The sequence below is a fragment of the Sander lucioperca genome, chromosome 19 (genome assembly GCF_008315115.2).
Source record: "Sander lucioperca isolate FBNREF2018 chromosome 19, SLUC_FBN_1.2, whole genome shotgun sequence".
In the NCBI taxonomy this organism is placed as follows: Eukaryota; Metazoa; Chordata; class Actinopteri; order Perciformes; family Percidae; genus Sander; species Sander lucioperca.
In genome coordinates, this window is record NC_050191.1 from 19,235,957 (window position 1) to 19,248,402 (window position 12,446).

General features: G+C 40.3%; 1 protein-coding gene across 2 annotated transcripts in view; it reads right to left on the bottom strand.

Moving 5' to 3' along the window:
* nbas (NBAS subunit of NRZ tethering complex) overlaps positions 1 to 12,446 on the bottom strand; it is a 157,978-nt gene that overhangs the window by 131,717 nt on the left and 13,815 nt on the right. For both annotated transcript variants that reach the window (XM_031321691.2, XM_031321689.2), the window contains exons 10-18: positions 9,048 to 9,186; positions 8,857 to 8,922; positions 8,623 to 8,751; positions 8,175 to 8,238; positions 7,443 to 7,636; positions 5,691 to 5,966; positions 1,613 to 1,738; positions 1,174 to 1,325; positions 853 to 990 (exon numbers count right to left, since the gene is read on the bottom strand). In XM_031321691.2, the coding sequence (XP_031177551.1) occupies positions 853 to 990; positions 1,174 to 1,325; positions 1,613 to 1,738; positions 5,691 to 5,966; positions 7,443 to 7,636; positions 8,175 to 8,238; positions 8,623 to 8,751; positions 8,857 to 8,922; positions 9,048 to 9,186 (1,284 nt within the window). The remainder of the gene's footprint in view (positions 1 to 852; positions 991 to 1,173; positions 1,326 to 1,612; positions 1,739 to 5,690; positions 5,967 to 7,442; positions 7,637 to 8,174; positions 8,239 to 8,622; positions 8,752 to 8,856; positions 8,923 to 9,047; positions 9,187 to 12,446) is intronic.

Sequence of the window (12,446 nt, forward strand, 5' to 3'; positions counted from 1 at the left end):
GGGAATTTAACACACTGATTAAAGCTATCCCTAAGGGGTTTTAATCCATCTCATGAAAAGTCACCTGTCTTTTGGTTTGGACAATGTAACACAACATAAGTTCATTTTGAATGGGATTGATGTGGTAGACAAAAAATATGATAATAAACATTATTCGAACGAAATTCTACTGGGCATCTTTAATTCCTGATATCAACTGGAAAAGAGCTTGGTTGTTACCTAGTAATTATTGCATTACAAATAAAGTGAAGGCGGTTCAATTAAAAATTCTTCATAAAATATACCCCGTGATTGTTACTTTAGCCAAATATGCAGACATAAGTAGTGCTTGTTCCTTCTGTGGTGATGTGGATGAAACACTATCACAAATATTTTGTGAATGTGAGAAAACTAAAACATTTCTCAGTGACTTAAACAGTCACCTTTTTATCCACCTTACTCTCTAAAAAGATTTTCTTTTTTATTATGATAATCCTGATAATAACACTTTGGAATACGTAATGAACTTTTTTGTTTTGCAAGCTAAGTTTTTTATTCATAAAAAGAAATGGCAAAAGGCACAGCCTTCCTTCCAGGTATTTAAGTTAGAAATAGATTTGCTCCTTAAATCACTTCATATAATTAAAAATAACCAAAAAAATGATCAGCGTCTGTGTCTCCTCTACACATTCTGGAAATCCTGAACAGTTTTCCTCTTTGTTTTATTTTGTTTTGTATGTGATTTGTTTTTTGTTGTATGTCTTGTTTTTGTATGAAAAACTGTATTGTCATACCATGACAGTGTATGATGTTTTGTGTATTTGTGTCTTTAAGCATCAATAAAAAAAAAAAAATAAAAAAAAAAGACTGTACCTGCTGAAGTCGACCCTGGCCAACAGCTCCCGTCTCTTCCTTTGCTCCCTCTCCTTCTTCATATCCAGCTCCTCATCGCCTGACAGGATGTCTTCGTAGGGAAGGTCGTCGAGGTCAACGTCGCCTGGCATGATGAACCTGGAAGATGGCAAGGAAATGACACTAACTGTAGCTAAAAGGTAAATACGGATAAACAAAATAAGGCAGGCAGAATGAGGTCAAGGTTGACGAAGGGAAGAAGAAACAAATAGCGACTGACATTCCTATTTGTGTTCAAGGATTGGCATTGGTGTGTGTTCATGTGTTGGAGAGTTGCCCTACCTGCCCCCGTCTTCCCTGTTTCCTATGGCTATGAGGGCCTCGAGGTCAGTTCCCTTCAGGCCGTACTGCAGCAGCTCCTTAGCCGCGTCAACGTTCTCCGGGACCCGCTCCACACACTCGTGCAGCACCCATGAGCGCTTGCAGATCTTGCTCTGGGTGGGAAGGAGGGGAAATGAGTTGAGAAGAAATGAAGTTATAAAAAGTGATACAGAATTATGATGGAAGGATGTGAAAATTTGCAACAAATTGGTAAAAATGATGCATGAAATAGAGTAAGGGGGCTGTGCTGCACTTAAGCGTGTGCTGTACCCCTACTCGCCAACACACACATACTGTATATTTCTTACCAGACATATACTGTTATAAACACCAAAAATCTGATACAATTCTTCTTCTCTCTTTCTGGACATCTATCTCTCTTATTTCTTCTATCTCTTACCAGATAATCTTGTATTGAGGCAATGCTGACAGTACTCTTCCTCCACTGTCTCTGGTAGACCAGGTCAGAATCCAGATTATATGCTTGGGCAAGAGACAGGGCTTCACCGTATTCCTCATTGTCAATCTGTGGCATGAACAAAAAATGCACACGACAAACTATTTATGAGATCATGATTAATATATATATATATATATATACACATGTCTTCTTCACACTGTGAAACAGACAGCACTAACTCAAATGTAAATGATCAGAAAAGACGAGCAAAGGAATGGATTCAGTTTGTGAAGTGAAAGAAATGAGATGAGAAGCTTATCCAGGATTTGAGCAGACATAACACTAATTAAAGAACACTGTTCATTTTCTGATTCAAGAATAAAAATTTCCATCACAGTAAAACAATTCATAGCACAATAAACAGAACTGCACATGAAACCACACAGTGTATAAAGTAAATATGTTGGCAAAAAAAACACAGACAGGAGAAAAGTCCATGGCCCAATTTTTCATCACACTCAAGGACAAATAAGCCAAGGTTTTGAATAAACCTGTGCACAAGCTACTATTGCACTTCCAAAATCCTGAGTACACACTCTTAATACTTAAAGACTAAATGGGAACAGCTCTAATATGCAGATTTCAATCTGTGTAGCAATGTGCAATGCGACAGAGTCTGGATTGGGTCTGCTACGGAGGGATAAGGAGAATGGCTGAAGGGGAATGGAATATTTGGAGATATTTAAAGAAAGAAAATCAAAAGGACGGACAGAGAAAAAAACCAAAGGAGGAATCCAGAGCCACATATTGGGACTTAATATCACACACAGTGTTAGTGCTAGCTCACTAAAATAACAACACACAGCGTGGTCTACAGCCACGCTAGCAGCTGTATTTAGCAGCATGCTAACATGCTCCGAATGAACTAACATGCAGATTTTTAGCAGGTATGTTTATCCTGTTCATCATCTTACTTTAGCGTGTTATCATGCTAAAATATGCTACTTGGCATGCTGAGGCTGGTAGTAAATGTATTAATTGTGCAGGTATTTGGTTGTAAACCAAAGTAGTGGACAATTTCAAATTTGAACATTATTAACATAACACCTGCCTAGCACATGGATGTATTGAGGAGAACAGGCTTAACCTCAAAATGTTAGCATAGTCAATGTGAGCATGTTAGCTTGCTAATGTTAGCATTTAACTCAAAACTACTACTACTACTACTACTACTACTGGCCCAATGTGCTTAGATGTTAACACATAGTGATGCTAAAAGAAGTTTTGTGTCATATAAATGTCTCGAAAAATCATTTGATCCAACAACAGCATGACACCTCAGTCTATGCAGGCCCACTCAGTGTGTGTGAAGGTACCAAGCACACACACACACACACACACACACACACACACACAGAGTATCCATCTCTTTCTGTGTGTAGGAGTACAAAGCAACACATTAGCCAGACTGTGGTTCCTTGAGGGCAATACGAACCCCACACAGTAAAACTTCACATAGGAGGACATCAAAAACTGCTTGCTTCTCCCACTGGATTCAGCTAATAAAACTGTTAGCAGCCTTGCCAGTGTGCTACTCACTCAGGCAGGGTTAAGCCACCAATCGCATCATCAAATTCCTAAACACATGAAGAGGCTGACTTGAGGAAATAACCAAAAATCACCTGTTGTGGTCTATTCACAGTCAACTGGACTACACACCTAAACTGAGGTGTATCTCTGAGGAGAGATCAGGTCATTCTGATGATTTCTGTGTGTGAGGGCGTGTGAAGTGTGGAAAGGTCAACCTGTTCAAATATACCACAAGCAATATGTAGGCCCTGACACAGACAATATGTACACATATACACACAAACGCACATGCAGAGAACAAAGCTACCCCTCACACACCTACACCTACATGTGAATAGAAAAAAAACCCAATTCCAACAGAAGAGCACCAGCTGGGGAAGTGCCGCGGGTACCAAGTGTTACAAAGAGATAATAATGATATATTACTTTGTAACTCTCCACTGTTAGGATTGATGGCAATGACAAATGGCTTCTAATGATGATGACAATGATGAAGAAGGAAGTAGATGATGGGTCATAAAAATGACTGATGAACCATGCTAAAACTTGGGACCGTTGAGAGCCGATACTGTGCTTTATGACAGAGCATGTTGTTGCCTCTGCTGCAATTTGTAGCGAGGAGCAACAACAGCCATATTTCTAATGAAGCAATTAGCATTTCAGAGAAACCCCTGGGACTAAGAAATTGCTTTAAAGCAGACTGAACATCTTGCTTGGTTTTCATTTCATTTCTCCTCAACAGCACTCTGGAGCTAAAGCCCACAAAACCACAGTACTTCACTGAGCTGGCACAGCATTTATTTAGTCAGAAACCAATTTTGTAGATCATCCTGTTATAATTCAGTCAGTGACCAAACGGATTCATGTGACGTCCTTCAGTTGCTGCTAAATTAAGCAGCCAAAAGAAATGAAGACTTTCATGGTAAATGTGATTTCCGCCACTGAAGAGAATTGACAATTGATCTTAACAAAATATTACTGGCATTGCAGTGAGGCAAATGTGACTCATGTATCACTTTGCATATGATAAAAGCCTTACAAAATGGGTGGTAGAATTAGGAATGGAGTGTCTTTGAAATATTAAATAGGTAATATCCATTTCTTTGCAAAAATGAATTTATAACACTGTGTGAGGCAGAGAATTGCATGTCAGCTCTGGAATTGCTGTTTAGATTTCTGAGCTAAAAGAACATTCAAATCCAAACATGAAGGCATGAGCACTGACGAAAGATTTTCTCACCTAAGCACATACGAATTTTGTTGTGTGCCCCAATGAATAAGTAAACAGTAGCAGAATGTGACTCTTCATTGTGACTCTCAGAATGAGATATGCTACCTCATTCTGAGTACTCCTACTACAAATGTGACCTGAACTGTCAAATAAAAGTACCTTTCCAGACTGATCACACAAATTATGTAAATGTTATGAAATATGAATACTGTGATGGGACTTCTCCACTAAGCACCATAGTAACCAACCAACTGGCTATTCACTCAAATCTCAAAGACTACTGCTAGCAGCTCCAAAAGGCTGTACATAGGCACAGTGTGCATGTGAGCATGGTAACATTTGCCAAATAGCGCTAAGCACAAGCACAACTGAGGCAATGTCATTACTTTTGCAGGGATTTGGTAATTTCCAAAGTATCAGACTAAGTGAAGTTCTGACCTTATGATGGCACTGGATGGAAAGTGAATAAATCACCAAAGTGATTACAATTTCACTCGGTGGGGAACATGAATGCAGGGACCAAATTTTGTGACAATCCATCCAACAGCTGTTGAAATAGTTCTCTCAAAATCACAAATGTCAACCTCATGGTGGCACTGGAGGAAAAGTCAGGGGAACACCAAAGTCATGAGGATTCATCCTATGGGGATCAGACATGTGTGTACAAAATTCCATGGTAATTCATCCGATAGGTGTAGGGATATTTCAGTCTGGACCAAAGTGGTTGACCGACCGACCGACCGACCGACCACTGTCCCTAGAGCTGTGCAACAGATGTCTAAATGTCTTCAGTGCTAACCATTTCTTAGAGTTCCTGGATCATGGTGGTCATCAGAATGGTTGGACTATATTTACAGAAAACTATGCAACAGAACAACAGAATAGCCAATGTTAAACCGCAGCTATACAGGGGGCTCATTATTCTCCCTTTATCTGATCCAGCACTTTCAAAATTTGATTTTTCAAATGTAAAATGTGACAACATGGAGACAGGCTTGGAAGAATGTCTTTAAAACCAAAAGTAGGACACCAATGAAGTTATCTGCATCCTTTTTACAAATGTAGTTTTGATCCTCCCATTAAAAAAAGCAATGTTGACAGAAGCTTTTACCTGTATAGCACATTCTGGAGACAAAATTCAAAGCTATTGCCCTTATTAACGAGATGCACGAGTTTGGTGCTTCAAGAGAGTAAGGATAAGGATAAGCATCAGCAGGTGAAAATGAACACTAATACTCCAGTGATTTACAAGCCTACCTTCCTCTGGTACAGTTCCTCTGGTGTGGTTGACCTCAGGCTGACCAGACGGTAGTTCTTGATTACGGTGCGGGGGCGTTTGCGTGGCGGGGCGAACCGTTCCATCTCTGTCACATAATACAGGCCCTGCTTGATGTAGCCAAAGTAGCGGGCTTTGGCTGAGGACTCGTCGTCTGAGTCAGAGTCTCCGCCATCATCACCGTCCTCATCCTCACTGGGCCCGCCGCTCAGTTTGCTCTCCAGGCGCCCACGCTTCTGAGCCAGCTTCACCTCACACTGTGGATTATAAATATAGCGTTACGAATGTGATGGAGGTTAACTGAGAGACGACAAATGTTAAGGATGGAAGCAGAGGAATTCAAAAATGATGGTACACAAGGGACTTGATGAACAAGGGAAACATAAAATACACAAGTGATTTAAACATACCTTTGAATGATACTGCTAACATAAGTCTTAGATGTGATCATAAAGCCGCAGTTGTCACATTACATAAAAATACATCTGTCTTGTTGGTCCAAATCATAAAGTGAGGGCTGCAAAACAGAAGAATTGCCATTCCTGATGATTGAGACTCAAGAGTCAGATTTACAGCCTTTGCCCAGAATGACTTTCTGAGTGATGAATGAAAAATGAAGTGTGGAATGCAATACAGCACAGTTTACATCTAGCTGTGCTTAAGCTGGTAAACACAATTAATTTAACACCCTCATGCCAGATCAGCAGACGGTCTAAAAAACAAAACAACAGCAAGGTCAGGCTGCTCAATAAAAAAAATCTAAATCCAAGCTGTCCAGAGTACTTTCTTCAACTTGTCTTGTCCTCTAGTTTTCAGTTGGGGGAATATTTTTTGCCCATTTTTCACCTGCATGCTTCAGCACAACCTCATATTTTTAGTGATTCCCGTCTGGGTTTTAGCTCACTAGAGAAAAATGCTAGCCTCCAGCAAAGGGGCTCCCAGCCAGGGTTAATGAAACATTTAGCACCTGTAAAGCATTGAGCGCCTTAATCAATGAGGAGCTGAGGCAGCTTCCATAGTGCTGCACTAATACATTCATCACACACAGGAAGATGCAAATGTAATCATCATAAACACACAAGGTCACATTATTCTACATCTGTGGAGGCGGTACACACAGCATAAGCCCAATGCTCAAAGTCATTTTAACACAAACCCTCAGCTTTGGATATAGCTACACAGGCACCAGCCCCCACTCCATGCAGAAGCAGGCTGATGAAACCTTTCCAGAAAGTTGGCCGCCGGCTGTTATCACTCTCACTCTCACTCTCACTCTCACTCTCACTCTCACTCTCTCTCTCACAATGACACTAAGAAACGTACAAAGGATCCATCACAAATCAATGCACACATTGATTTAACAGATGATTGTCATTTTAAATCTTTAATAATTAAAACAAAAGAACTGACATCCCCATAATAGACTGGTGACCAGTGGGGATATTTATGGGATATAAATGTATGTTTAGTGCCCTTTTCTCACCTAGTGCTGGGCCAAGCTCTAGCCCTGTGTGGCCCTGAACAGAATTGTCAGTTTTGAAAATGGATAAAAGGGTGGAAAATTGTATTCCATAATATGCCTTTAAAAGGCACTGAAGGCCAAGATCTATGATGTTTGAGTAGCACTTAAAGATGCTTACATGAGCCTCACAAGCCATTCTATTGACTTACAAAGTCCCTCTATCTGTTTACCTAACCACATATGCATACAGCTATCTTGACATTTACTGTACCTCCAGGTTGAGGAAGCCCCCGTCGTGTGCCGCGGTGACTCGAGGTGAGGGCTCGAACCATTCGCAGGATTTCCCCAGCAGGTTGCGCAGTGTCCTGACGGATGACACGGTGACGGAGCCGGAGCAGCGAGCCAGAATCAACACAATGTCACTCCACCAGCTTACATCAACCAGCGGGTAGTACTGTTCCTTATCTGGGACAGGTAATGGAGAGAGATACGTTTTACAAATGTGCACCAGAGGACGGGGAACCAAAGCTGATAGAGATGTGTATTAAAACTTTCCTTGAACATGCTTTGTGCACTTTTTCGGATCATATACTCTCATCACCAATAACTTTTTTGAATTGGTTTCCTTCTCCAAGACATATTTATGTGGACATATTCATCACTTGTCATGCATGAGATGAAGACTAGCACAGATTATTGCTTACACAAGCCGTTATTGCGGTTATCCCAACTGGCCCAAAACTGTCAAAAAAAGACTGTAAAGCCGCACAAACAGGCAATACACACAGACAATTGCACAAGCACAGAAACACACTCAAAACAAGCATGGACCCCGTGAAGGAGGAAAACATCTTCTGGCCTTGGCAGACACCATATGGATGTATGTCTAAATAACTGTATAATTCAGAGAATAAGACATGTCAAAGACCATTAAATTGTATCCAGTGTGCACTGCTGTGTCAGCAACAAAGTCGTCTCTCTTTAGCCCTTGGGGCCTAAGTACCTTTTATTTTCTTCCTTCTCTCCAGCGATGTCTTCCACTCTGGGTTGAGCTCCTCAAATCCTGGCTGCGGGGAGCACCGAAGGATGGTGGGACCGAAGAGGAAGAGAGGAGAAGAAGAGGGCGGGAGAAATTAATCTGCTAACCCTGTTTACACTTACAGCATGCACACAGTAGTTTTTCCAGCACAGACCAGGCGATGAAGAAGAACATACACACACCCGCTGCATAAATCGGCAAAACATCCTGCAAATATAAGTTCTCTTTAAACCACCTCACTCAATGTCTAATGGGCGTACACACACACACACACACACACACACACAGAGATTACATTAATACATTCAGTCAAGCATCTAATGCACAAATAAAATACCAGCGCACACAACTGCAATGCACACAGGTTTATTCAGCATACACCCACATAAACACAAGCAACTTAGAGGTGTACCTGTTGATCTTGGCTCCATGTGGCCCTCTGTTTGAGGGAGGGGACGTCCCAGAGAGACAGGCGACCAGAGAAGTGGATGACAGCCAGCAGGGTGCCATCGGGGCTCAGGCTCATGCGGAATACACCGTCCTGGACATCACACATGCACACACACAAAATGTTTTTGGCCAGATACTTGCCATTAGGCTTAAAATTCTAATTGAGAAAGAGACAGATAGAAGAGATCTGTGGTACCTTCTCATCTCCCTGTCTGGAAAAAAATCTGAAGCTGGGGATCTTGAAGAAACCTCTCTTCTGATTCTAACAGACACAGAGAATATAATGGCAATATTTAGTGTGTGTGTGTGTGTGTGTGTGTGTGTGTGTGTGTGTGTGTGTGTGTGTGTGTTAGATACTGCATGAATAACTGTGTGTAGTCTCCTTACCGCGCTGACATCGTCCTCGTAGCTGGTGACCTGTTTGTAGTGGGGCGATCCAGACAGAGTCCTCCAGGCTGTAATCCCATAACAAGAGGCCTTGGACGTACAGTCATCCCCCGACTCACAGCCTCCTACTAGCAGCAATCTGACAAGCAAGCACACACACACACTCATGGTTACCGCCTCCCTGATTGTCCTCCTGACAGATCAATCAGCGAATTAAGGTGGTCACCTCATCCTGGGTTCAAGCCAGGGTATCGGTGCGTTTTCTCACTACTGAAGTGCCATTTAGAAAAGTAGTGAATTAAAAAAAAAAGTAATCTATCGGAGTTAAAAATCTGGCTGGAATCAATGTTTTGTAAAAACACAAACAATACCACAATGACTACAGTGATCTGTGGGCCTCTCATTGCAGTGAAACAGAACAGATGCGACAAGGATCAGGAACTCTTGGAGTAGGTGTGGATGAAGCCGCGCTGTCCAGCTCAACACTGCCCCCTGGTGCAGAGAAGTTGGACATTTAGTAAGAGGCAAAAGTTGAGAGTGAGTTTATAAACTGATGGTAAGCTAAGTTTTTTTTGCGTTAACATAAAACCTCACGTCTGATATAAGCCACTTTCTCTGTGTGCTATGATATAAGGTTTCATTGAAACAGATTTTAAGACTACTTCTCACATTCCTGATGCACATCTGTATATTCTGCATATACATGTATATACAGTATATTAATTCTATATTTCATGGTAATGAGAAGATCACAATGTCTAAGTGCACATCTGGAAACATTTGTGAGTATTTGTAATCCCGTCTGTGCGCCACGTAATTTAAAACTGTCGCTGGTAAACACTTCCATAGTGTCTGCTTGAACCTGCACGTTACATCTTCATCATTTTACAGTATGTTCATCTGTACGTTCAACTTTTGTAATTATTATTTCACACCCAGCTACTCACCTTGCCTTTTTTTTTTTTTTTTTTTTTTTTACCTCTATGCTGTTCCCTCGGTTGCTAACCCAGTTTTCACACAGGGATCATTAAAGTTCCATCTCATCTATCAGTTGGCAAACACTGGACAGTAGCTGCCAAAATCCATCAAGCTGCCAAACCAAGCTTCACCGGCCAAACTAAATCTGGTTTGGGCAGACTGGGGAAGCGTAGTGAAAACAGTCAGGTCACGGGTGTGAGCCAGACATAATTAACCGAAACCTTTGAATGCTATGTGGTCCGGAGGGCCAAGGACATTTTAGACTGCTATAGTCAATTCCTGCAGGTGTTGCATTAAAGTGATTGGTTCACTTATTCCAGAGTAAGACAATTGGCCCCATTCCATAACGTACATCTTATGCCTGTGCAAGAATGTCTGCATAAGAGCCTTGTATTTCTTCTTTGTTTTCTGTTGTTCTCAACTGATATTTATGGTACATATTTCATTGTATGGTAAAATGAAGTTTCACTAAGTTATCTGTAATTCAGTGAATTCACATTACGTTGTAGCACAAGAGATCAATATAATACATATTTATGAGCGTATTGACGACACGTTGGCGTATACTCATATTTCCCCTAGATGTCAAATGATGATGAAAGCGTTTGAAATCACACAGCCACTTCTAAATTCAGATATTTGAGATGTACATGGCATCGTGTAGCATCATCTGAAAATAGGTTTAAGGATGAAAATTGATTCAAAGGAGTTATGAAGATGTCTGAAGATGTATGAATGTAAATGTATGAACAAAACTCTTGATGAAACACTGTTGTAATAAAAGAAGGCTCGGACTGCGGAGGCCACAAGAGAATATACAAATCACTAAGGTTGTCAAGTGAATGCAACATGCATTATTTACGCTGCCATTGATAGATTAAAAGATACATGCATTGTTTTTTAATATTTAATTATATTCTATTATATAGAAAGTCACTCTAACCCCTAGGGCTGGCAATATCATAAATCAGTTATTAAAAAGGGAAGCATACTCTCAACTCCTTGGAGCCACATAGGTTAAATGAGTCATCAGACTTAAGTCCATTTTTATAAAAAAAAAAAAATGTATAGCTTGTATGTCTAAACTACATTATATCTCTATGCCTACAGGTGACTGAAACCCCACCTGATACAACCGCTTTCCCTCCCCTCCCTTATTAAGACAGGTATATTTTATATCTACTCAGTAAATAGTATCCAACTTCTGTAATCTAACATAATGTATTATTTGTTATGTATAGTATCCTCTTTCTTCTAATGTATATTTTTCTACTGTTTTTGATTTGATATGTATCTTATTTTAGGGATATTCATGTACTTTATGATATTTATGGTATCTAATGAAAATGTATGCACTCTGGGTCTACTCATCCTCTGTTGTACTCAACTTAATTGTATTTCATTATCTTATGGAAATGGAAATGTAATATTTATATCTAATTTTGTACAGTAGAATTATAGTTGCTATTGATTGACTGATTTTATTTGACCACTTAAATATAAAAATATGAAACCATACTCTGTGCCATACATTAAAAACACATAAATAGTCAGGGATGACACAATAAAGCCCAAAGACTTATTTCCATTGTGGTCCCTGGTATTGCCTACTTCTTTGCTATTGTTGACTTTTTGAAGGGCATTTGTATTGGGGAATGTAAACCTGTTGAATCAGCACCAGATTATTTAAAAAGGTGACGTGCTCATTTTCATTTATTTATTTATTTCAGCAGTCTACTAGAACATGTTTTCATGCTAATGTTAAAAAAACACATTATTTTTCTTATACTGTCTGTTTCAATATACGTGTATTTACTCTGTGTCTGAAACACTCTGTTTTAGCGTCTCTTTAAAAAAGCCCACTCTGCTCTGATTGGCTTGTGAGAAAAACACGATGCACCTTCGCAAAGTAGTTCTCAATGCACACGTAGCACAAGTTCTCAAGCTGTGGGTGGAGCCAAATCTGAATGGCTTGTTGAATCCCATGTTTTCTGATCTAGGCAGCCCCCAAAAAACTGACTGGGTTGTCTTATTTCACAGTTTGTGGATTGGTAGGCACTCCCGATACCCACATGTATGTGCACAAGCACTGAAAAAGTGAGTCACCTTTAAAAGACACACCTGCATGAGTTTTGGAATAAAACAACATCAATATTATCTGATGTGATGGGATGTTGACTTTCTACTGACCCGATTGTTTTTACTTAATTGATTGTTACTTAATGACAACTCAAAATTACACCTATTTGGGAGACAGAAGAAAATCTGGCTAGCCGGATCAACCGCGACCAAGAAAATGATGGCTCAACGCTGGCTTCCCCCCCCCCCACTTGCTTTGTATAAAACAGTGGTTAGCGTATTTTCTAGACATAGTTATGCTTGAGCTCTCTACAGCAAGGATTAACAAAGCCAAATCATCGA